The sequence below is a fragment of the Perissodus microlepis genome, chromosome 17 (assembly GCF_051167445.1).
Source record: "Perissodus microlepis isolate ML-2025 ecotype Zambia chromosome 17, ASM5116744v1, whole genome shotgun sequence".
In the NCBI taxonomy this organism is placed as follows: domain Eukaryota; kingdom Metazoa; phylum Chordata; class Actinopteri; order Cichliformes; family Cichlidae; genus Perissodus; species Perissodus microlepis.
The window spans coordinates 21,639,887-21,663,865 of NC_140477.1; the positions used below are offsets into that span (position 1 = coordinate 21,639,887).

General features: G+C 41.2%; 1 protein-coding gene and 1 pseudogene across 1 annotated transcript in view; one reads left to right on the forward strand and one right to left on the reverse strand.

The window, feature by feature from the left end:
• Positions 1-21,452, reverse strand: part of LOC146369574 (calcium-activated potassium channel subunit beta-4-like) — a 43,302-nt gene extending 21,850 nt beyond the window's left edge. Inside the window, exons 1-2 of the mRNA XM_084909206.1 lie at positions 21,124-21,452; positions 14,479-14,649 (exon numbers count right to left, since the gene is read on the reverse strand). Coding sequence (XP_084765332.1) covers positions 14,479-14,649; positions 21,124-21,288 — 336 coding nt within the window. The 5' untranslated portion in view covers positions 21,289-21,452. The remainder of the gene's footprint in view (positions 1-14,478; positions 14,650-21,123) is intronic.
• LOC146369571 (NACHT, LRR and PYD domains-containing protein 12-like) overlaps positions 1-23,979 on the forward strand; it is a 335,320-nt pseudogene that overhangs the window by 150,287 nt on the left and 161,054 nt on the right.

Below are 23,979 nucleotides of genomic sequence, written 5' to 3' on the forward strand. Positions count from 1 at the left end.
CACTTGTCAAAGATCAGTTAAGGTCCAGGAATTGAGTAAAGTATAAATTAGTACAGTTTAGGTAGAGGTTGAACACACTTGTTAGCACACAAATGTCTGAACGGCCTCAGCTGAACATTTCCTCTGAGGCAGAGGAGAGGTGGAGAGAGGTAGGGTTTGTCCCCAGGGACAGTGCCTCCTGGCTGGGCAGGAAGATACTGACAACTGCCTCCCACCTCCACCGCGTCCAGGAGCTCCAGAAGCTGCCTCATCACAGTTAATTAGTTTAACTTAGCATGACACACACACACACAAGTCATTATTGCTGTCGTCATTCTTCAGTGATTATATTAAATGGTTTTTTTCTGTCTCCATGAACCAAATATACTTTCATAGATTAATAGTTCGGCTTATTTCTGTTGACCTCTCCAGCTGCTCTGAGATTTGCTGTATTTGTAAGCTCCAAATGTCCTCATATGAACAGAAAAATGAAAAATGTTTGCTGCCTACTTCTTTGGGATTAAAGCATAAAAAGGTCAGTATTAAAACACAACACCTGCACTCTTTTAAAGCCCCAAGCAGCATAGATGTAATGCCTTCCATGAAACAGAGCAGACTGCTGAGTTATATCTGTATATATATATATATATATATATATATATATATATATATATATATATATTCTATATCTCATGACTGATCAAAAAGCACAAGGTAAAAAAAAGAATCATATGTGTTTCAGTGTTATAAGTTTATGAGTAACCGCAGTACATTTATGTAGGGAGGACCAAAACTGGCCAAATAATAAATACATTTTTTATATACAGAAGATGAACCACCAAATTTTAAAAGAATAAATTAATACAAAATAAATGATAAAAACAAACAAATTTAAGTATTTAATTGCATTCATTTTATAACTGGGTCTTTTATTTCTTATTGTATTTATTTATATTTGTGTTTTTAAATTATATTATTTTGACATATTTGATCTGCCATATTTAAGTAGAGTCTAGTTCAAATCATTAGACTTCACACAGGCCTAGAGACCAGTTGGTGAACCCCTGGCAACCATCAATGATTAAAAATAATTTTAAAGAAATTTTTGACATTAAATAATTAGAAAAAATAAAAGTTTTAGACACCTTTTAAAAGATTCCAGTAAAATCTGTTTCCTGTTGTGTTAAATGTCCTCATACTGATAGAAAAATGAGAAAACACAAAGTCTACAGAGCAACCTTTTTGCTGGTTATCTTTAGAAATTATTAGTTTGGGGTCAAAGTTCAAAGGTAGGACTTTGGGTGGGGAGATTATTACACAACATGCATGTATGTGTGTGCAGCTGCCCTCTGGTTACCTGCAGCTCTTGTCATTTACATTTATGACATAATTAAGTCATAGACGAGGAAATTACTCGGCGAGTAATTAGCTGAGTGAAACCGCCCACCTGCCTTCATCTCCTTGCTTCCTTCCTCTCTCTGCTGTCACACTGTGTTCATGTCATCGCTTTATTCAGCTGCCAAATCCTCATTTTACTGCTCAAAACACACGATTTAGAGCCGATTTGTTCGCTACATGACAGAAACCGGAGCAGAGAGGGAGTGTAAAATCAATCTGCCTAACAGGAGGGAAGAGTGAGACGTTTCTTCTGCTGCTTGTCACAGAGAAAAATCTGAGTAGATGTGCAGTAAACAGCTCAATGACTCCTTAATCACCAACACAGCACACACTTGTTCTGCTAAATAAAACCCGCAGCCTCCAGTGGGTGCGTGCAGCAGCCTTCTGCGTAAACATATGTGACCAGAGCTACAGCTCACCTTAATTCAGTCTGATTAACAGTTTAATCCAACAATACAAAAAATGGAGCGTTAGCTATTTACATCAGGATTAACATTTGTATTAAAGGAGAACAGGGTGAATTTAGTGGCATCTTGATTTGAAATGGAAACTTCAACTTCTGTGGGTGAAAAATAAAGACAACAGCCAAGAGCTGCTGTTCCTCTAACGTCCACTAGAGGCTCGATATGGGCTCAAAATGTGGTCATAAATATTTTGTACTTGTAAATCACCAAAAGTTGATTCTGTTCATCTGGACGTAGCGTTTTCTGGGAGAAACGTTTCGTCACTCATCCAAGTGACTTCTTCAGTCTCAGCTGACTGCAGGTTTCCCCAATCTTATAAACAGTACATTTGCATAATGACTGAAACCAGCCCACTGAAGGAACAATGGGCTGTGAGGCCCATACTTAAGATAGGTACATAAGATACTTGTAAATCAGTTTTGTACTTGTAAATTGGGATTTGTATGTGTAAAAAGAATTTGTGTGTGCGTAAAAAAGATTTGTATGTGTAAAAAAGATTTGTATGTGTAAAAAGAATTTGTGTGTGCGTAAAAAAGACATGCAGCTTGTGGGGATAGGTTAATTGGATAATCCAAATTGTCACCTGGTGTGAATGTGTGAATGAATGTGAGTGCGAATGGTTGTCTGTCCCTGTGTGTTGGCCCTGTGACAGACTGGCGACCTGTCCAGGGTGTACCCCGCCTCTCGCCCTATGACAGCTGGGATAGGCTCCAGCGCCCCCCGCGACCCTGAAAAGGATAAGCGGAAGCGAATGGATGGATGGATGGTAAAAAAGATTTGTGTGTGGACTTAGCCAAAAAAAACCCTGCAAGTTACAAGTACGAATTTTGACCCTATTTTTCTTCCTTTCATCTGATTGGTCAATGTCATGTCAATCACAAATGTAACAATCCAATCAGAGAACAGATGGGTTTGGCTGTCGGAGGGGCGCTTTTTTGAACTGCAGGTCCTTGAAGGGTAATACAGTTTGAAGCTGGAGGATCTCTATGTAAATATCCGATAGCAGCTAGGTCCCCTAACTTTCAGCAGCTGTTGAAAGGATAAAGTTGTGGTATATCAGTGGTTAGAAATACCATTATTACTTTAGGATTAGTTTAACACAAAGTCAGGGCTGACCCGGGACCATTGCTGTGAGTCACAGTACGCAGCATAAAAGTCCTTTCACATCGGACGCAGGATGTGCTGCTAATGCTAACTAAAAGCCAAGGATCCAGAATTTGTTGTGCTGGCTGCTGGGCTCTGTGGGTTTTTGCAGCAGCTCTACCTGTACTAGATGCACCTGCTCCTTGTCGTTTCTATCTCTGACTTTATGTCCTCTACAAGAGTTTCGGGTTTTTTTGCTAGTTCTTCAAATGTTCAATAAAAACATGTATGCTAATTCATAACGAAGAAAGCTTTGTAGTGAAGACTGTCATTTCCAAAACACTGGCTTTTACTGGGTTGGCATGTAAAAGGGCATTTATTCCCTTCAAAGACCTGCAGTTAAAAAAAAGCGCCCCTCCGACAGCCAAACCCATCTGTTCTCTGATTGGATTGTTACATTTGTGATTGACATGACATTGACCAATCAGATGAAAGGAAGAAAAATAGGATCAAAATTCGTACTTGTAACTTGCAGGGTTTTTTTTGGCTAAGTCCACACACAAATCTTTTTTACGCACACACAAATTATTTTTACACATACAAATCTTTTTTACACACACACAAATCTTTTTTACACATGCAAATCTTTTTTACACACACAAATTCTTTTTACACATACAAATCCCGATTTACAAGTACAAAACTGATTTACAAGTACAAAATATTTATGACCACATTTTGAGCCCATAAAATTGTGGACATGAATGTTTTGTACTTGTAAATCAGTTTTGTACTTGTAAATCAAATGCGTATTTGTGTCCGTTTTGTACTGTGGTAAACCAAAATATCTGAAAGTTTTATGTTTGTGCATCTACAGATGAGAATTTGTGTGTGTGTGTGTGTGTGTGTGTGTGTGAAAACGATTTGTGTTTGTAAAAAATATTTACACGAGTTACAAATTTTTTTGTTAAGGTCTGGTTACAGATACAAAGCAAAAAACTACATGTAAAACTCTGCACTCAGGTTCCCTGGCTGCTTGTGGATTTTAATACAGATTTTACTTGCTGTCATCTTGTTTATTTGTGTTTTTTGTTTTGTTTTTATTTGTTGTTTTCTGTATTTTAATGTATTAGATTCTATTTTATTTATGTCTTTTTCTCTTTGTAAGGTGACCTTTGGTTTTAGAAAGGCACCTCAAATAAAATGTATTATTATTATTAGAACATTACGCTACACAACATTTACAAAATATCGCCTCAGGACAGCGGGAGGCTTTAAGACTCTTTATGAAAGCTCATAATGCCAAGTCACCAACAAAAGCGTACACTTCAACGCCAAGAAGGTGCTAGCAAGGAAGCCTCGGCGAAAGCTAATGATGTGCAGCCACCCTCACCTTCAAAGTCAAATACTACTCAAATTGCTACAACTGAACAAATAGCCAAGGACATTGCAAGTATTTACGCACACTTAAGGAAACCTCCGAGACACAAGAGAGCAAACCCAATGCAATTCAAACTGCTACGAGGGCAGTGGAGGCTAAGTTAGGGGATATTGGCTACTCGCTTAAGCAATGCTGAGTCTTGCCTGGATTTCCTTGAGGATGCCAGCAGAGCACTAAAGGAAAATTCTCCTGCAACTAGTGACGAAGTGAACGCTCTACGACAGGAATTACACCACCTCGAAAACAGAGGATGGAGAAACCACCTGTGCTTTGATTGCTTTCCAGAGGGCTGCAAGGGTATGGACGCACAAACGAGCGGCATTTAATCCCTGTAAACGGCTGTTACACGAAAGGAAGATCAAGTTCTCCCTACTGTTCCCAGCGTTGCTTGTGCTGAAAATGACGGAGGGCAGAGGTGAGTTTATCGACCCAAAAAAAGTCCAGGACTACATTCTGTCTTTACCTTAAGGGAATTATTTACAGTCAAGGGCTTGGATTTAAAAACTGCCCTTTTTTGCCATAGCGTAATTAACATGCCATTGAATAACGGGCCTTGGCTGGTGCTCAGTTATAGTATTTAAAATTATTGATATATTTTGCACCTCCTAACTGTTTAAGTTTCAATATTATAGGGTCTCACGCTTTGATTTGATTTATTCACTTACTTTAGTTTTGAGAATACGATGCAATCTGCTTGGTAGAGAATCTCACTAAGACTATTAAAGACTGTCTTTCAAGGGACAGTTCTAACCAACCTGCACAGAGGTGTGTTCTGGGAGCTAAGTCCTGAAATGACTGCTCTGCTCACAATACATTGACTTGGTATGCTGCTGCTGCAGGCGACGGGTCCTGTTTATGACTGTTTGACTGGTTAGAGTCACGGACCATAAAGTTTATGTTTTGCTTTTGGGGGCTCCTGGCCCACCTGAGGGTAACTAGTGTTCTCTGTCACCCCAGACGTATTTGCTTAAATGTTTATCAGTTGTTATTTTTATTTACTTCCATATTTTATTTATAGCCTATTTTATTTATAGCCAGCCATCCATATATTGTCCACTCGGTGTTGAACTCCTGGTTTTAATAATATGTTACCCCACTGTTATATGTCCAATACAAAATGCATGATGGCGAATAAGCACCAAAGGCCCTTTACCTTATTGACCTGGAATGTAAAGGGCCTTAACCATCCAATTAAAAAAAAAGAAAATCATTACATTTAACAAATCAAAAAAAGCTGACATTGCCTTTCTCCAAGAGACTCACTTGTCCCCCCAGGAGTTGGATAAACTTTGCCGTGATTAGGTGGGTCAGGTACTTTTTTCGTGTGGCAGCAGTCAGAGTAGGGGTGTAGCAATTTTGATTCATAAGCAGCTACAGTTTAAATGCACCCGGATGGTTAAGGATGCAGATGGGCGGACATTGCTACTCTTGGCTGAGATTCAAGATTTCAAGATTTTAATCAATATCTGTGCACCAAATGTTGACAACCCTACCTTTTTGGTAATTTGGAATGTATAATTAGCTATATGGGTGATTACCCAATCCTGATAGCAGGGGACTTCAATTTGGTAGTGGATGATAACTAGATCAAAGCACTCCCTCACAGCGACACTCTAGATCAGCTTCAGTTGCTCTTAAAATGTGTAGGAACTTGGGTTTAGTAGATGCATGGAGAGTATTCAACCTATCCACAAGAGATTACACCTTTTATTCTGCCCCCCACAATGCTCCGTCGAGGATTGATTATTTTCTTATGTCAAATTCTATCATGCCCTGAGCAATGTCTTGTTCTATTGGAGGTATACACTTATTTGACCATGCCTCGGTACTCCAGCATCTGACCTCATTTGGTAGCCCCTTCAAGTCTCCCAGATGGAGGCTAAACTCAAGCCTTTTGCATGATTCTAACTTTCTTCAATTCTCCACTAAAGGAGTGAAGAATGGAGAGCTTCCACCTGAAGCGGGATCTGTATCTGTTCAGAATAAAAGGATTAGGTCAAAACTTAGAGTGGGACAGACATTGGGGTCCTGACGAGCACTGTCAGAGATCACAGAATACAAAGGTTTTGTATTCTCTACTGCTCTGCTGTTATGCTGAGGCAATTTTTACATGTTGTGATCTGTATTTACAGTGGACTGTAGTGTTCTGGAAAATTCAATAAAATGTTAATCCCAAAAAGAAAAACCTTTCATACACGTATTGACTGAAACTCAGTTTACACTGACCTGGTTCATCAGTCATGCCTTTCCTTTCTCTCCGCTGAGCAACTAACTTTACCTCACGTGTCCCGTGTAACATGTGATTCAGGGCTGTGCGTGATCTCATCTGTTTCTTACAGTAATGCTAATTAAGTTGACTCCTAACTGTGGGCCCCCAAAAGACTGACTCAACTGTAAAATAGGCACACTCGATAGGCACACTTTAGAGAAACCACCATCAATTTCTTGGAGCGTGTCAGGCCTCTGCAGGTTGTGAGGCCTTTTAGTGATAAATTTTAGGACAGAAGGCAGAGTATTTAGAGACTTCTGATGGCTTTCCTGGATAATGAACTCAGGATGAAATGATTCTGGTATTTTTAGTGTCCAGTGAAGCAGCAGAGAGATTTCAGCCTACAAATTGACAACACAATCTCTTTTTAAGGGGTGACTAAAGTTTTCTTGATTCTTGACTATATGGAAAAATGTCCTCAATCTGTGTCTTTTCAACCATGATGGAGTGACCTTTGGCAAAAGTGATTATCAAGAACCTTGGAGATCATCAAACTACACTTTGAATTCATGGCTAGGAAACTCCCCAGATCACAGTCTGATCCAGAATCTATTTAAAAAGCCCACAAACCAATCACTTGATGAGACAGGAAGACATGTCCATCAATCAGTATCCAGCACACCACAGAGAGTCACAGTGACGAAGAAGTCACGAAGAAGTGCCATTGCTGTAAACACTGACTCTGTGCATATATTTGATTTATCCCCCCCCCCCCAAAAAAAAAATAATCTTTGAAACATTTATGATCGTTCTTCACTAAATCATACGTCATACGATGCAACATCTAACTGACCCGACACGTTTGGTTACAGATGTGGACATCAGTGGAAACATTTGCAGCAGGACCAGTCAGTGCCGAGAAGTAATCCTGCCATAACACCAACATCTGCAGAGCGCTGTGCTGAGATATTACCGAGCTGCAGCGAAGCCAAAGCTGCTTTAGTTTGTTGCTAAGACTTTAGAGTCGGATTTCTGCACTCATGAAATATTTTATGGGCTGGACACACACTCACTAATGTAACCAGCCTAGCTTGGATTGGCAAACTCCATTAAATTTGAACTGAACAGTGTGTGTGTTTGACAGAAAGCCAGAGGGACACTGTGAGTTTGGACTAATGAAGTGCACACAAAGAATAAAACAGAGCAGGACAGAGAAATTAATCAAACACATCAATTCATCACCATTATGACTTCATAACTTTCAGCTGGATAAACTTACAAAGACCAGGCAGAAACATTTTTTATGTTATGCATTAAACACTCCCCTAAATTCAGGAGTGGCTCTGTAACTGAACAACCTTGAAGAATGTCTCTTTGTCCCTGCTGCGGCTTTAATCCAGATCCATCTCACATTTAAACAGGTCTGAACATTACAGGCAGACGTCTGTGGTCATTTCTGTGAGAATCTGCTAATAATTGCTTGATTTCTTTCAGTAGCTCCTCCCATAACTGTGTTTATATCAGCATGTAATAGCAAAGCGTCAGCAGTTTGAGGTTTGGAGGTTTCTCATTTCTTCCCCACCTTCAACTTTTCTTTATATGCTTGTTAATGTTCTCCTGGTCCTGGATTTTGGACCCAGAGATTTTGCTTTGTTGACTTTTGTTGAATTTTCATTCTAATGTTCTTTTTGCTTTTGAGTTTATTTATACTCATCCTCATGTCCTGCTTTGAGTTCATTCTGTTTAGCCTCTTGTTATTTCTGTCCTGTTTGTATGGTATCCCACTCCAGTGTTCACAACTTACAGCAAGCCCAAGAAGTGAAAATGGGACATAAGCAGAGATGTTATAAGAGACAGACATAGCACTCCTGAAATAAAAATCTAGGAAATGCAGGTCGAAGTAAAACTCCCAGGGGAAAAATGTTTTTCAAACATTTAATTTGGATCAAACCTTTTAAGTGTTTGTATTTTAAGATGAGACTTCCCTGGTGGTTCTATAGATTTAGTTTTATTTCCTGGTGACTACTCAAATAAAAATTAGCACTGGGAGGAATTTCAAGATGGCTGCCTATTTATGAGATCTTGTTCTGGAAGGACTTTGACATAAATTACATGAAGAAAAGTACTGGGCTACTCTCACATTACACCTACAGGAGCTGCTCAACCATGGAAACCCACGCCACGAAGCTCCCAGTGCACAGTTTCTGTCATGATGATAATGACAGAAGAGGTTTGGAGATCTGCAGTTACTGAGTCAGTAGAACATTGGAAACTTTTACATGCTGCTACCCCACTGAGTGCTTGTGGACCCCAAAGTGTATCACCATCACCAGAAAAACCAGGAAGAGTCAACATCCACACACTCTGCCCTGCAGATGACATTATATAGAGTTAGATTGCAGAAAGCTGATTGGTCGTTGGATGGTTTTCATGTTATTGTGCTATAGATCTGACTGGCAGCACAAATTTCTGTAAGAAATTAAAGAAAGTTAGGCGAAAAACTTGACATGGCATTGGATATAATCCAGACAGAACCAACAGGGAACCCATCTAAACAAATTCCATCTTTAAAAGCACCTCTGGTTGAGCTCATTTTCTTCATGACCTTTCAATGACAGACTGGGAACCTTAATTGCAGTTGTGTCTAAAATGGATGTTGTGGCTGTAAAACAGCTGACTGAGAGATAGAAGAAGAAGAAGAAGAAGAAGAAGAAGAAGAAGAAGACAGACACTCTGAGTTAATTGGTGTTGTGTCTATGGGGGGGGATTACTTAATGGAGCCGCCTGTGGACCAAATGACTGACATGACATTAAGATCAACAGCAGCACAGGCCAACTGAATCTGTTCATGTAAAGCAAAGGCAGGAAAACTGAGGTGCTTTAAGAATAATGCAGTAAACAGAAGTCAAATCAATATCTGCACGTGAGGATTACAGATAGCTATCATCAGGATTTTATCAATACTGGCTCCATTGATCTGTATCAGTACTTATCAGTATTTTTAATGTAATGGGACTAAAATGCCACAGTCTTCTCCGAGCTCTCCAACAACCTTCCTGCTGCACTTTTCATGTCACCTTCAGAGATTTAAATTAGGAAACGGAGAGCATATCCAGCCACATATTTGTTTTCACACCTGCTGAATCAAGTGAACACGGCGCTTGGATTTACGCAGTGATGCACGAACACACACACAGTAATGTAGGCACACACGTAAGAGATTGTCAGGTTTTAATTAAAGCTGCAGGTCTGAGTCGTTATCTGATCAGAAACACCAGCTTATCAGTTCGTGGTTAAACACAAGCTGAGAGCTAGACATGCCCAACACACATATTTCACTTCTGCTTTTGTGACAATTCTCAAACCACGTCATAACCAGAAGCAACCCAAAATCACAACTGGCCAAAATGACCTTTCTTTTACCCCACGGTCCTTATGAGGTCTGAAAATGACACGGGTCCTCATGAGAATAGCTGGGCGAGTACACTTAAATACAAACGCTGAGTATAAAATCTCTTGCAGCTCATTTCTCTGCTCGTGTCTTCACAGTTCATTTCTCCTCCAACAAAAATGAAATGAACTCCTGACCCCAATAAACATGAAGTGGTTCAGCAGGTGTGCGTCACTTTGTGTATCTGCAGCTGGTGTGTGCGTGTCGTCTACAATAACCTTCTGAGAGGTTACCAAACAGACATATCGATGCGTCTTGCCTGCTCGTCTGAGATCTGCTGTGGCCCTGAAGACACATTCTGCCGATATGTCATTTATTAAAATCGTGATTGGCTAAAATCCCAGCGCTGTCTTTTTTTATACCCCTGCAGAGCTAGCAGCACACAGCCTTTTATTGTTTCATCTGCCTTTACAATGAGCTGAAGTCCAAACAGCTTCAGAGAGGAAAAATATCACGACAAAGTTTCACAATCTTTGTCATCTGAGACCACATGAAAGCTGCTTAAGACAGCTGTGGTTCAAACCATCTATTACTGCACTGCCCCAAACCATATGCTCTATATAAAAGACACACCAGCACCCTGATCACCCATCTGCTGTGGACATTTGGCCATTTGAAGCCTCAACTTTAGCATTTTGAGCACCAAAAAGAGCCAGAAGTGACCGTATTTGAACAAGAAGCTGGAGTGCTAAGTTATCAGCTGATGTCAGCTGGATCTATCCATCGACTGCATGAATCACAGACACAGAACTGATTTTCCATAAAAAACTAAATACGTGTTTTTGTGTTGGTTGATTGTTTTTTTGTTTTTCTTGTGTTTTTACAAAATTAGAAATGTGAAAATTCCAATTTTTTGAATGTTTGTAATTTTGTAATTTCTACGTTTTATACATTTTTACAGTTCTTAAAAAAAATTCTTCAAATGTTATCAAACTTCCACTCAGGGTTTTAACCATGTTAAAATGTTCATAAAGACAGCTGGATAACACCTCCTTGAAGTTCTAATAATCTAGTCATGGGAGCTCCATACGCCTCCTGTTTATGAGGGACAGCCAGTCTGAGGAAATTTACAGCTCACTTCAGACTGAGGGGCAGGCCCTCAGTCTGAAGTGAGCTGTATGTTAAAGAACGATTATTTTGAACTGTGGATCAAGCAAAGCTGCTGTTTTAAAGTCCAAGAACAGAAATACGGAGCTGTTGTTGGTTTCTCCTTGTTCCTGAACAAAGAGTAAAATTCAAATTTCAACCATAACCGTCTAACTGCAAATTTTCCACACAAACTCAGCACTCAAAGAGGTTTTTAATCACAAAACACTCTATTCTTTAAGTGCTTTCTAACTACTGCACTCAGACTCACACACTTAAACTTGTTCACTGGAGGAGCCCGGGATCAAACCACCGCCCCACTGTTCCAATCACCGGCCCCATGTTAAGCGATGTGAAACATGGCGACCGTACAACCAGAACCCAGCACTGGTATTATATTCAAACAGCACTCTGTGTAGCACGTCTCTGAACACTCAGTTTCATGTTTTTTTTTCCTCTTGGATCTTTCTGATGTCACACAAAGATATAACCCTAAGATGGTCATCTTGGGCACAGAAGCCCTGCCCACCTTCTGTGCTGTCTTATAGCTTATTTGAGACGAAGGGGCTGCTTGAGGCCCAGGATAAGATATGGCTTATTTTTAACTATGAATCATACAAAGCTGCTGTAAGAGAGTCTGAAAACAAACCCGTGGAGGAGGAAGTGAGCACCAAATGAAATCATATTTCATTCAGTGCACCTGTCTGTTTATGATCGCTGTATACCTGTGTGTGTGACGCACACGTGCTTATTATTCCCGTTATGAATCTGGATGTTTACATTGAGGAATCTGTGAGGAGCTGATGATGCTGTGAGGCAGGCTGAGGACCCGCCAACAAGCTCATTTTTGTCTTTTTGCCAACATGTTAACGATGTTTTGGTCTTGAAGGAGACGGAGCAATAAAGGTTTTATATTTGAAGCGAGGAACCCTCCCCTCCAACCCTCCCCCACCCCTTTTTCAGTTACATGTAAAGGTCACCTAGCCGACGAGCGGTGCGACAGCCGTCCTTTTCCAATTTTCAGCCTCTCTCTCTCGACATTAAAGGATTTCTGAATGAAGCGTGACTTCTCTCTCGCTCTCTCTCCGTTTCTCCATCTCCACATCATGGGTTGCCATGGCGACTGAGCAGCATCGATGACGCCCCGTCTCTCCCCTCTATATTTACTCTGTTGCTGTAGCGACGACCCAGGCATGCACCAAAGAAGAAGAAGCAGCAGCAGCACAGACTTCTGTGTTTATCTCTGTTGCTGTTTGATTATTTTGTTGCATATTGTCCTTTTGGCCCCTCGTGGGGGGTTTTCTGCACTATTTATCCAAATTTATGTGGACCCATCCAGATTATGCAAGCGTGTCATTGCTATGAAAGCTTCAGCTGTTTTGGTTTCACCAGATATTGAACCTGACTACATGGATGTGCTTTCTTTCATGACCCACGCAGCTAAAGTGGAAACCCGGAGGGGTTCAAACTGTAAATAGCCAGCCCTCAGACCCGGAGTCACGCAGCTGTGTAATGTTTACCATCAGCTGGTTGTTAATGGCACTCTGAGTCCTTCATTCACACAGTGAGCGGATCTGTTTAGGTTCACCTCTGACTTTAGATGCTGCGATACAAAAACAATCAGACTGAAACTCTCCTGACACTCAGATGGAACTAAAACAGCAAAATATGGCAAGATCACTGCAACACTTCCATTTTTTCCTCATTTCAGCCATTTAACCTCTGACCCACTGAGGCGTAGACCACCTTTTATCAGGCTACTCAAACTACTTACTTTAAATCTGCCCTAAATCTGCTGTTTCAGTGGTGACGTTCATATGAAACATGGCCAAAGATTTAAATAATGTGGCTACAGTTATACCCATTAGCTAAATGTTAAGTTTCACATCAAATTTCCAGTCTTGGGTCTGTATGATGTCACCAAGAGCAGATATCCCTAATATGGTGATTGCCTGATATGTTGTTGCTGCCATTAAAACTCAGACAGCTGTTTGTGTTCATCCGGAGGCGGCGTTCTCAGTGAGCAGAATCAGCTTTCCCGGATTATTGCATTTGCCTCAAGATATTACAACTTCTGGGTGTTCATGCAGTACAAATACCACTGTAGAGTACTCAGAGTACTTCATTTCTGAGTAATTGGCAGCCTCACTGTTAATATTTTGTAGTTTGAGCTGCTGTAAATCTCCACATTTGGCAGCAGGAATTAAAGCTTTTCACTCTTCACTCATTGTGATGCTAAATGAAGGGTCAGTAATTAAGCTTGTAGTGAAATCTCTCACACCGTCTCATGAACTGGTGAGGTGTATTGTACTAAAATAAATGATCTGTGAAAAGAGAGACTGGTAAATCAAATTTTAAGCACTCGTATGAGCTTACGTGTTATTTCATGACACGATGATTATCGTCCATAATCATTCAGACATTTTGAATCCAACAGCCTTGGTTTTCAGGTCTGCCCCAATTCAGATGTGTAATAGCAACACTGATTCACAGTGCAAAGCTTATTAGTTTCATTTAAAGGCTGTAAAACTGGCCTTTAAAAGCCAGCCTTTAATACAAAGCTAGCACTGGCATCAGTCAAATATGAGACTTTGAGCCTGGAGATCTGGACAAACCAACGAATCCTGAAAAACACAAACAAACCGAAGAACAACTGTCCTGACTGCAAACTGTACAACTTTTTGACTGAAACCTGCTGTTTGGTCTCTGGACTGTAGAAGAAGACCCAGTTCTAAACATTAGCAATAGCCCTCAACCAAGTGCACACGGTAAGTGAACAGGAAGTGATCTGAAAGTAGCAGCAATGCTTCCAAAGGTGAAGACGACTTTAAAGGTGACTGTGGGCAAATGACATTATTATTATTCTTATTGTTCATTCCCCAAACTTTCTGATCACACCTTATGGATGATCAGCTGTTAATAAAACTAACCTGATTAATTTGCACAAAGATGATGTTCAGAAAACGTTCAAAAAGGCTGGCTGTTGATTTGTCTGATATAAGAGCTGGAACAGCTGATTTTTTAATAAACTATTTCATCCACAGAATGAGCTGTCATATGGGCTGAAAGGATTAATCAATGAATCAATTAGCTGACATTAAATGCTTCAAACTGGAGAATGCAGCTTATCTGATGTGAGAGCTAATTTAAAAAGTAAATGAAGGAAATAAACAGGTTCAATAAAATCCTCTTTAGCGCTGAAACATGATGAGCATCTCTGTTTTAATGACCAAACAGCGGATACAAAGTAGTTCGGACTATCAGGACAGCAGCTCAGCATCATCAGAGCCTAACTGATGAAGAAAAACATTATAAAAAACATGCCGCTCACGCCTTCACGTCACACGGTAAAACGAGGTGTTGTTACCTTTGGGTTGAGGACCAGCTGCTGCTCGTCAAAGTGCAGCAGAGCCACAGAGTTGGACTCGGAGTTGTTGACAAAGATCTGCAGGCAGGGGTAGAGCGACGTTCCCTTACAGTCTGCTCCACATGTGAACACGCACTCGAACATCTCCTCCGGACGCAACACCGACACCACCTGCAAGAGGGGGAGCACACAATTAGTGATGGATATGTTAGTGGACTGCGTCGATTCTGATAGCTGATTCGTTGAAAAATAACATTTTTTACTGGTAATTTTATTTGAAATATACATATTTGCTAATTGTCCAATTTTCTGTGAGGTAAATTTGAATGTTTTGTTTGGGTTTTTAACCGAAGGTTGGATTAAGGTAAAAATAACATGATTTGAATGTATCATGCTGATGTGAAGGCCAGGGAGGAAAAATGTGTTTAAGATGAGTTTTAAAAATGGACTGTTGAGGTGACTGTTTAACATGCAAAGACAGTTTATTCTATAACCTTGGGGCAGCGATAGAGAATCCTGTCCCCTCTGAGTTTCCACTTAGATTTCTGTATATGTAGCAGCAGTTGGTTAGATCAGCGGTCCCCAACCTTTTTTGCGCCACGGACCGGTTTATGCCCGACAATATTTTCACGGACCGGCCTTTAAGGTGTCGCGGATAAATACAACAAAATAAAACTAGTACCGGTACTGAAAAAAAGAAGATTTATTCATAACACACGTGAAAAGACCCAGGAAAACTGAGTTAACGATAAAAACGATAACAAAATAACGCTGAAAACCGATAAAAACCCTGAAAACCATACATTTCACACCTTAGTCTCAACTCTCGCGGCCCGGTACCAAATGACTTACGGACCGGTACCGGTCCGAGGCCCGGGGGTTGGGGACCGCTGGGTTAGATGACCTGAGAGCTCGGGGTAAATACCATTTAAGGATTTAAAAACAAATACAGGAACTCTGACTCAGTGGAGCTTATAGGACTTGATGGTTCAATCCTTTGAGTAATCAGCACTGCTTCCTGCCTGGGGTCCTTAGTGGGTGAGCAGTAACTGCTTCATTAGGGTCATCAGATGGGCATCTTCCATCCTCAGTATTTCATTGATTTTATTTCCACAATACCTCCAGAGGGCTCAACATGACACCTGGCGTCCTTTTTCTTGATCCACAACCAGTCACTACTTCACTCAGTGCCCTCGCACTCCCATCCTCTTCAGGAGTTTTGGTCTTGACAATAAGCCCTCTACACTCAACCTCCACAGCAAGGTTCTTCCTGAGCTGCTATTATGACAAGCTTTCCCATTCATATGGCTCTTCAACTCCAGATTCCCAAAGTACCATTAGTTACAGAATGTCTAATATCTTCTGCAAAGCTGATCGCAACATGAGGTCTGGCCTGAGATTAGTTATTGTTCCTATCAGAAAGACCAGTGTGATCAGGGTTGACCTGCATCTTCCAGGGTCATGCTTACTCTTGCCGATGACTTCACAAGAAGTTCTCCTGCTCTCATGAAGGGAATGAGGCTTGGTATTCAGACCACTGTAGGAGCGAGGGCATTGACGTCAGTTTTCCTTCCTTATGAGATAATCACCAGTTGTTGCAGGACCTGGTTGTGGAAGTTGTACATTTCTAGGTGTTGTGGCCTTGGGACAGGCTTTTTTTGCCTGAGAGTTGCTGGAGTTTGGCAGAGAGCATACATATGGTCGTCTCCACTTCACTAATGGACGTTTTGGGCTGTAGGGAGGATATTGTAGGTGCCTCTGATTATAAAGCTGAGTCTGCTTCCTTCCATTTTCCAGAGATCCTTCCAGTTGAGCTTGTGATGTTTCAGTTTTTCCCAGTTGGTTCACTGGCCCAACATCTGAGATGGACTTGTGCCACATTGCTCAACTTGTCCCAAATCCAAGTCCTGTCCTATCCTGCTGAACGTGTCCAACTACATCTCCACGCTCGAGAGGAGACCGTGCTTTCTGCACAGCCTCTGACGGAGTCCACATCCTTGCAGTGGGAGCAGCAGCTCTCTTGAGACTCAGTCAGCATCAGTTTTTAGTAAACACTTATATCTGTGGGAACTTTTGTTTGTGCAGCTTTTAAAAATGTGTGGACACAGAGTACAGTCTAAATCTTTTATATGTCTGGATGTTAATGATGAGCGATGGTGGCAACTTGTCTACCGGCTCATTACTGGACTCAAACAACGACCTCGGGCATGAAAATAAATATCAATGTCCATGAGAAATAATCAGTCAGTCTTTGCAGATCTGATAAAAGTCAGACCGCTTCATCACTCAAGAGGTCACAAAGCTGCAATAATGTCGAAGCATCGTGATTGATGTGTTATTAAGCAATGGATCAGTGAATGACGGAGCAGACGTGCTCTCTGCCACATGACTTTGGACTTCCAGTCTCCATAATGCATGAACATTATTCCAAAATGATGCAATAAGCTAACAGCCAAATAAATCAGGCCGGTATGAATTCATCATCCACAGTAAACAGCTGGGAGTGCAGGCTGTGGCTGCCTGTAATTTATACCATGAGAAGTCTCAATGGCTTCAAAACGCTGTGCAAACACTTTTAATGATCCAGAGCGGAAAGTGATGCAGCACGAATGGTCATGTTTTTTTCTTCTGCCATGTACAGCAAGAAGAGGAACGTTTGAACCCAACGAGAAGTTTTTTAAAGGGTAACTTTGTATTCTGAGAGCAGCAGGAGCTCTAAATGGAAATATTGATTCATTCAATCTTATTTATCCATTTTAAAGACGGAGAATCCGTGACCAGGATATCTGAAGAAACACTGAGATTTATGAGTTGTTATTTGGGAAATTCAACGTACAAAACCTGCACAGCTGTCTTGATCTCATTCAGGCTTGTTGCCATTTTTCTGTCACTGGTTCTCTGGCTCCGAAGCAGGAGAATGCTGATTGGCTTTACCAACTGGGGAAACAGCTGCCAGTGAGCAGAACACCAGACCGACCTGCTGCATATGAATCGAAGAAAAAGTTTAAAAATGAAACAACTCAGATGTCTGGAAGGAGATTCAGAGACACCATCTGTGAGCAAAAAAGACTCCCCTGAAAATAATAGATGGATTCGCTACATGAACAAAAAGCTGAAACTAGAAAAACTGATTGGCTGCTTGTGTTTTCTCAATATGTTTCTGATGGCAGTGGAGTTTGTTAAGACTGAGGGTAATAGACGGAAGTTTGTCTCCCTTTCAGTAAAAATATCTCACAAAGTAATTATACTGCCTTCTTCTCACAGCAATCATCCCTCTGATTGCACAGTGGTGGCCTCCTATTCAGCAACAAGACAATGCAAAATAGCTTTAGAAGTTACCAAGATGCAGCTGCAGGTAAATTAGTCAGTTGAAGCATCAGAAAAGCAACAAAATGATGACGAACTTGTCAAAATGGTGACTCATTCAAGCTCATCGTTTCAAATTCCTACTGGGTGTCTTCCTCTAGATAAAGGCTTAAAAGAATTTGAACTTGCCCTTCTATCAAAAGATATTCTGTGAAGCTCAAAATACTGTAAAACAGCATAAAGCACTCCAAGTTCCACCTTGAGCCCAGCCAATTTATAAGCAGGACGATATTATTGGCTAACAGCCGAAATTTAAAAAGGGAAAAAAAAACACCCTTCAAAAACATTATATGTATCGCTGTCTTTGTCCACCAGAGGGCACTTAGGAACTTCCCTGCTAATAACACGTGTTGGAACTTAAATATGTACACATAACAAATATCAGAGAAGCCTGTTTATGTTTTGCGTGTCATAAAGAAAAAAACAATACCGGACAATATTTTAGAACATCGGATTTTTAAATCACTGAATATCTGTTTGATTAACCTGTAGTTCCATTCTAAAAGTTCCTCTGCATCTGAAAGTCTTACTCCCTGAGAAATGGGTTTGGTGAAGATAAACAATCTCAAGAAACATCATATGGAACGAAGTTCCTCTCTAGAAATAAAAGTAGATTCTTAAATGATTGTTAATCTTATAAGCTTTTGTCAATCTAGCGTTTAAGCTTGTGATTTGGCATTATATAAATAAAATTGAATTGAATTGAACTGAACTGAACTGAATAGTTAACAGCAAGAAAAAGACGATGAGCTTAGGGAAATGTTAAGGTCAGCCTTCTTTCTCTGACTAAAAGCTTAACGAGGCTTTAATTTTGGCCGTGGTCCATCAATCTGGCAGGAAAAATAACCATCATCACTGCAAGGTCCATCCAAAAACATGGATTCCCACAATGGAAGGATTAAAGAATCTTACAGAACTTTGTTTGTAACTGGTTGGATCCACTAGAAACATCGACATCAAAACAACACAATGACAAGGTCAACATAACATTACTAGAAATGTAGGTTGCACCTTAAAATGTTCTAATTCTGCACAGACAGTCACTGAAATTGAAGTTCAACTAAGGTTGAGTTATGCTTTTCTTTCTGTGTCTACACTGCATGAACTGCATGAGAAAACTGCAGATTTTACAAGTGGTATATTAGGGTTTTTTCTAGAACTCCTTCTACTACAGATTAGGAACTTTCCAAGCATAAAGCAGGACTAAAACTTCAGCTGTGAAGGTTACCTTTGAAAAAAAGAAAGAAAGATCAGTTTAAGTGCAATATTTAGCCTTTCTAATGCATTAATACATATTTTCTTTGTAAAAAACACAAATATAACAATGTCATTCTTTCTCAATATCCCATGTGTAGGACTTTCTCTGTGATCTTCTTGTAATTTACAGCTAAATACCAACTAATACCAAGTAGTTTTAGAGAGTTATGAGGATGGTTTCCAGGAAATGGAAGAGAAAATACCGAAAGTTAAAAATAATCCTCCGAGGGATAAAAAATGTCTGACTGCTGGGTATCCAGTCAGCATTTTCCAAATTTGAGGCTTAAACTAGAACTACAGCATGTTACCTGTGAGGTTAAAGTTAGCAAAACCTCAGACTAACATAGAATCTGGACTACAGATGTTAGACTCAGCTGTCAGAATGACTTTAATTTAGAAACAACAGCGAGGGCCGCGTTCACTGACAGACGACTGACAGTTTGTGTCAGATCACCTCGGTCAGACCGGCGGGATCCCCCTCACTGTCCATCAAAGTCTGATAACTGATCTGCATTAGAGTTTGCCCTCAGTTATTACTGGACACTTCTCGAGTGGCTGAAGGAGATTAGCACAGATAATCTGAGTCAAACTCACAGAAATCCTTCAATATTGATCTCAACACCAGGAATTCTTCGACATGGTGCTTCTCGTCAGTGTGTCAGTGCAACATATGGTTAAAAGTACAGACAGGACAGAAATAGGACAGTTTCTAATATACTAGAGTAAATATGTCAGTGACTTTCTAGTAAACAATTTGGACTTTCCTAAAAACTGCAGCATAACAAAAGAGGCAAGTGGATCCTTTCACCTATAAGTAAAGCTGCAGCTTTGTCCAGTTAATGCACAGAATTTCAAAAAGCTGTGAATTCATTAAGTTCACATGAATAAAAACAGAAAAAATGCAAATACTGGACCCAGATCCACAGGAATCAACATTATTTTCCCTTAAATACTTTTTTTTGTCTGAATCAACATTAATACTTTATAAAATCTCCAATCATGCCGACGTGTCCCGAGCCTGACTCCAAAATCTGGATATTGAGTATCGATGGAAATGTTTACTCCACCATCAGCAACGGGAGAGCTAACAGAGAGTTGGCAGCCTGGAGGTGTTTCTCACTTTTATTGAACTCATGGTGACATACGTACAGTGGTGAGTTGGCTTAATGTGTCTACTCCACTCCGTGTGTGAGGAGAAACTAAGGAGACTGGAAATAAGTGCAAGAAAGACTCCCACACTGAGCTGAAAGTAGACGAGTGCGCATATGAAGAAAATAATGTCAGTATTATGTTAAAAACTGCATTTATTTTGGTCCTGACTTCACTTATTATTTTACTAACACTGAAGCACTCCTCTCTTTATCAACCACTAATACCACAGCTGATAATAACACACTTACACAGTCACATCACTAATTTAGGCTCCAAGTAAAGCCACCCTGCTGCCGCTGAGTGTTAGTAGCCTTATAGCAACACTACAGTAGACATACGTTTACTATTTTTCAGTACTTGTGATTGATGTACTTTTAATGCGTGTAATTAATCAGTTAAAGTCCTGGTTGTGTCAGCAGTTCCTGTGAAATGCTGAAATCCTTAACAGCTCTCAGTATCCTGCAGTAGGCTGCAAGTTATTTTTTTCTTTTTATAGAAGAACTATTAATAGGCTGGGTGCTAAAATAATATTTTAAGGTGAAGTACTATAGACAGTCAAAGCCTGCCCTAGAAATGTATTGTGTGATATCAAAAGTATTTAACTGCAGCGTGTACTGAGTGCAGTAGCAGTACTACAGTAAGTGTGGTAGCAGCAGTCCTCACTAAAACTACTTCCACATAAACACACCTCTGAAAACCAGCACAGCGTGAACCCCGACAACAAACGACAAGAAAAGTCGGGTTCAGTGTGTATTTTAACTAATACTACCACTAACCTGACTACTACTACTACATCTACTACACCTCCTTGTACGGCGGCGGCTCCGGCAGCAGCGGCGGTGGCAGCTCGGAGCTGGCAGCCGGGCTCACCGTGCAGTTGGCCGGCTTGCTCTGGAGGCTCTGCAGGGTCGGGCTGAGCCAGCAGAAGCCCAGGATGAAGAGGCTGAGGATCCCGCAGGCGATCAGGAACAAGCCCAGCCGGATGCTCTTGTCCTCGGCCTCGGAGTACTCGTACGACACCCGGATCTTCGCCATGGCAGCCCCGCGGAGACCTCCGCCGGCATGGAGAGGAGGAACGGAGGAGGAGGAGGAGGATGGATGCACGGAGGATGAAGGAGGGGGAAGAAGAGGAGGAGGCGCTGCTCGCTGTGTGCTGAGAAACTGTTGAGTTTAAACGCGACCGCTTTCGTTCTGTAAGCGCTTCATCTGTCCTCCCTCCTCCCCCTCTGCCTCTTTTATCGCCCACCTCACCCCAGCCTGCCCTCCTTCTCACCCTTCACCTCCCACTCTCCTCACTCTTCTCATCTTCACTGCAAAAGCCCAAACAACCCTGGAACTTTCTACGATAAAGGCTCAGTTCACCAAAATCACAACACACGCGCTTAGCAACGTGGCCAAAAGTGTGTGGACACCTGTGTGGCCATCAGGTTAGACACTTCTGCACATAACTCTGTCAACAACAAGTCTGCTTTCAGCTGGTTTGGCGTCATCAGCATGCACTGACGTCATAGCGAGTGATAACGTTATAAAGAGAAAGCAAAGACTGTATATAAACTATGGCCACTGTGTAGTTTTAATGGAGCCAGATGTGACCACAGGGAAGAGGTCCAAGCAGACCCAGACACCCACACTTCCCCCTCACAGCCACCCTCTCCAGCTCCTCAGAGAGGTCACAGGTCAGCTGAGAGTCTTTCCAGGGTGTCCTGTGTCGAAGGAAGAGGTCTCCTCTTCGTTGGACCAATCCTGGTGAAGCACCTCAGCTGTCTCGTCTTGAGATGGAGGAGCTCTGGGTTCTACTATGAGCTCCTCACCTCATCACATCTACAGAGGAAGCTACCCACAGCTGATGAAAGATCAAAGCTCCCTGCTCTTGAAAATCTAAAAGTTCAGACTTGTTTTAAATGGTTAGAGTTTCTTTATTGGTTATGTATTTTTAAAACTGCATAAGAAAGTCTTTGTTGTACTTGCACATGCTTTGGGATTGTATCTATGTCAGGTCTTAATGGATCAGCAGTTCTTAACGGGTCAACAGCTTCTGGGCAGGTGAACCTCCTCGGCTGGATTCTGTGGAGATGTGTGTCCCTCCCCTCTGGGGCAAGATGCCAAGATTCAGCAGTATTTCCAGAGCCCATCTCTGGAGATGGTGGAGAAATGTAGACGCGAGGTGCAGCAAAAGTGACACATTTGTGTGGACAGACTGCAGAAGCTTGATCCTTCTTAGCCATGAGTGTGGACAGTTTTAGCATGTGGTCGTCAGACTTTAGGGGTTTATTTGCAGAACTTAAGCTAAAAGATTAGACGCATGTGTAATGGAGCCAAAGAGCGGCGCAAGGACGTCCAGCAGGAGTGTCGTGTCTGAGTTCAACCCTCCTGCTGAAAACCTTTCACTTTGGGAAACAGTTTGATGTCCTGACCTGAACTCTATCCAGCAGCGACTCAGGTGTCTACATACTTTTGGTCATGTGGTGCAGCCTGTGGCTACGTGGCATGTTTCTATGGTTTCATCTCTCTCTCTCTCTCTCTCTCTCTGCAGGTTGAGTGATGCTCGATCACTCCGGTGGCTTGATGATTCAATCCAGATCAGGTTTTATTTCGCCGCTGGCTCCTTGTTGTTCTCTCGCTGTTACATGCTGCATGAGATAAGCCTCTTAGCGGATCGAGAGAGCGCAACACTCTCAGAAACATCCTCTCTTTTTCTGGATGTCAGGTTCGCTTTCACACAGAAACTAATACCGGACTTATATCTATCTCAAATATCTGTCTCTCTCAGAAGTAGTGGAGCATCACCAGTCTGGATTTAGAAATGCAGTAATTGAAAACATCCCACAGATGGTGAGACAGATGTGAGGATTCAGCTGAGATAACTGCGTATTCAGAGATGGAGTTAGTGTTTCCAGTTAGTTTCACTAGTTATGGCTTTGAGTGGCTGAGGCAAGCTTAATAAACACTCGTTTGGTCGGTTCACCATTATGACTCAGGCTGAAACAACTGGATTTCATGCCCATGGCAGACCTTCATGCCGTTGTTGCTCTGCTAACATGTAAAACGTAAAAGTATGACACGATTTCCACATTTCACTTCATAGGAAAGTTTTTTTTGGTTGTGACTGAACAAAACCAAAACCTCAAAACAGAACACTGCATTTCCTGTGATGCCCACTAGAAGCTGGCTACAGTCTCGCTTGTTAAAATGTTTGCCATACAAATAATTGATTGAATTTTGGCCTTTGTGGATAGTTTTACCCTTCATAACCTTTTAAATAGGGAAAGAGGGTTGAGTTATAAGCTAATCCAAGATAATTTGGTTATTAATTACACGGTGCTCAGTAACATCCAAATAAAATCCCAGCATTTCACTCACGGACGTCTTGGACAGTCTGTTAGCACAGTAACCTCACAGCAGCCATATTATTGGTCAAATAATGTCATTAAAACTGCTCCAACAGCACAAACACAGCTTAGAGGTCCAGCTCAGAGACTCTGTCCACGTGTCAGTCAAAGAGGCCACACCACTAATAACGCAAACTTTAAGCCTTAATACAACTCAAACAGATAAGTTACATCACGCTATTTATCTCTGCTGTGAAGTTTTAACATTTTCTCTAGTGGTCTCTAGTGGATGCTAGAGGAACTGCAGGTTTTGCCTCTTACTTTTACGCGACAGATTAACATTTTTAGGTTGTTGTTCTCGTTCATGTTGGAACCACATGCTTCTATCTGGACTTCT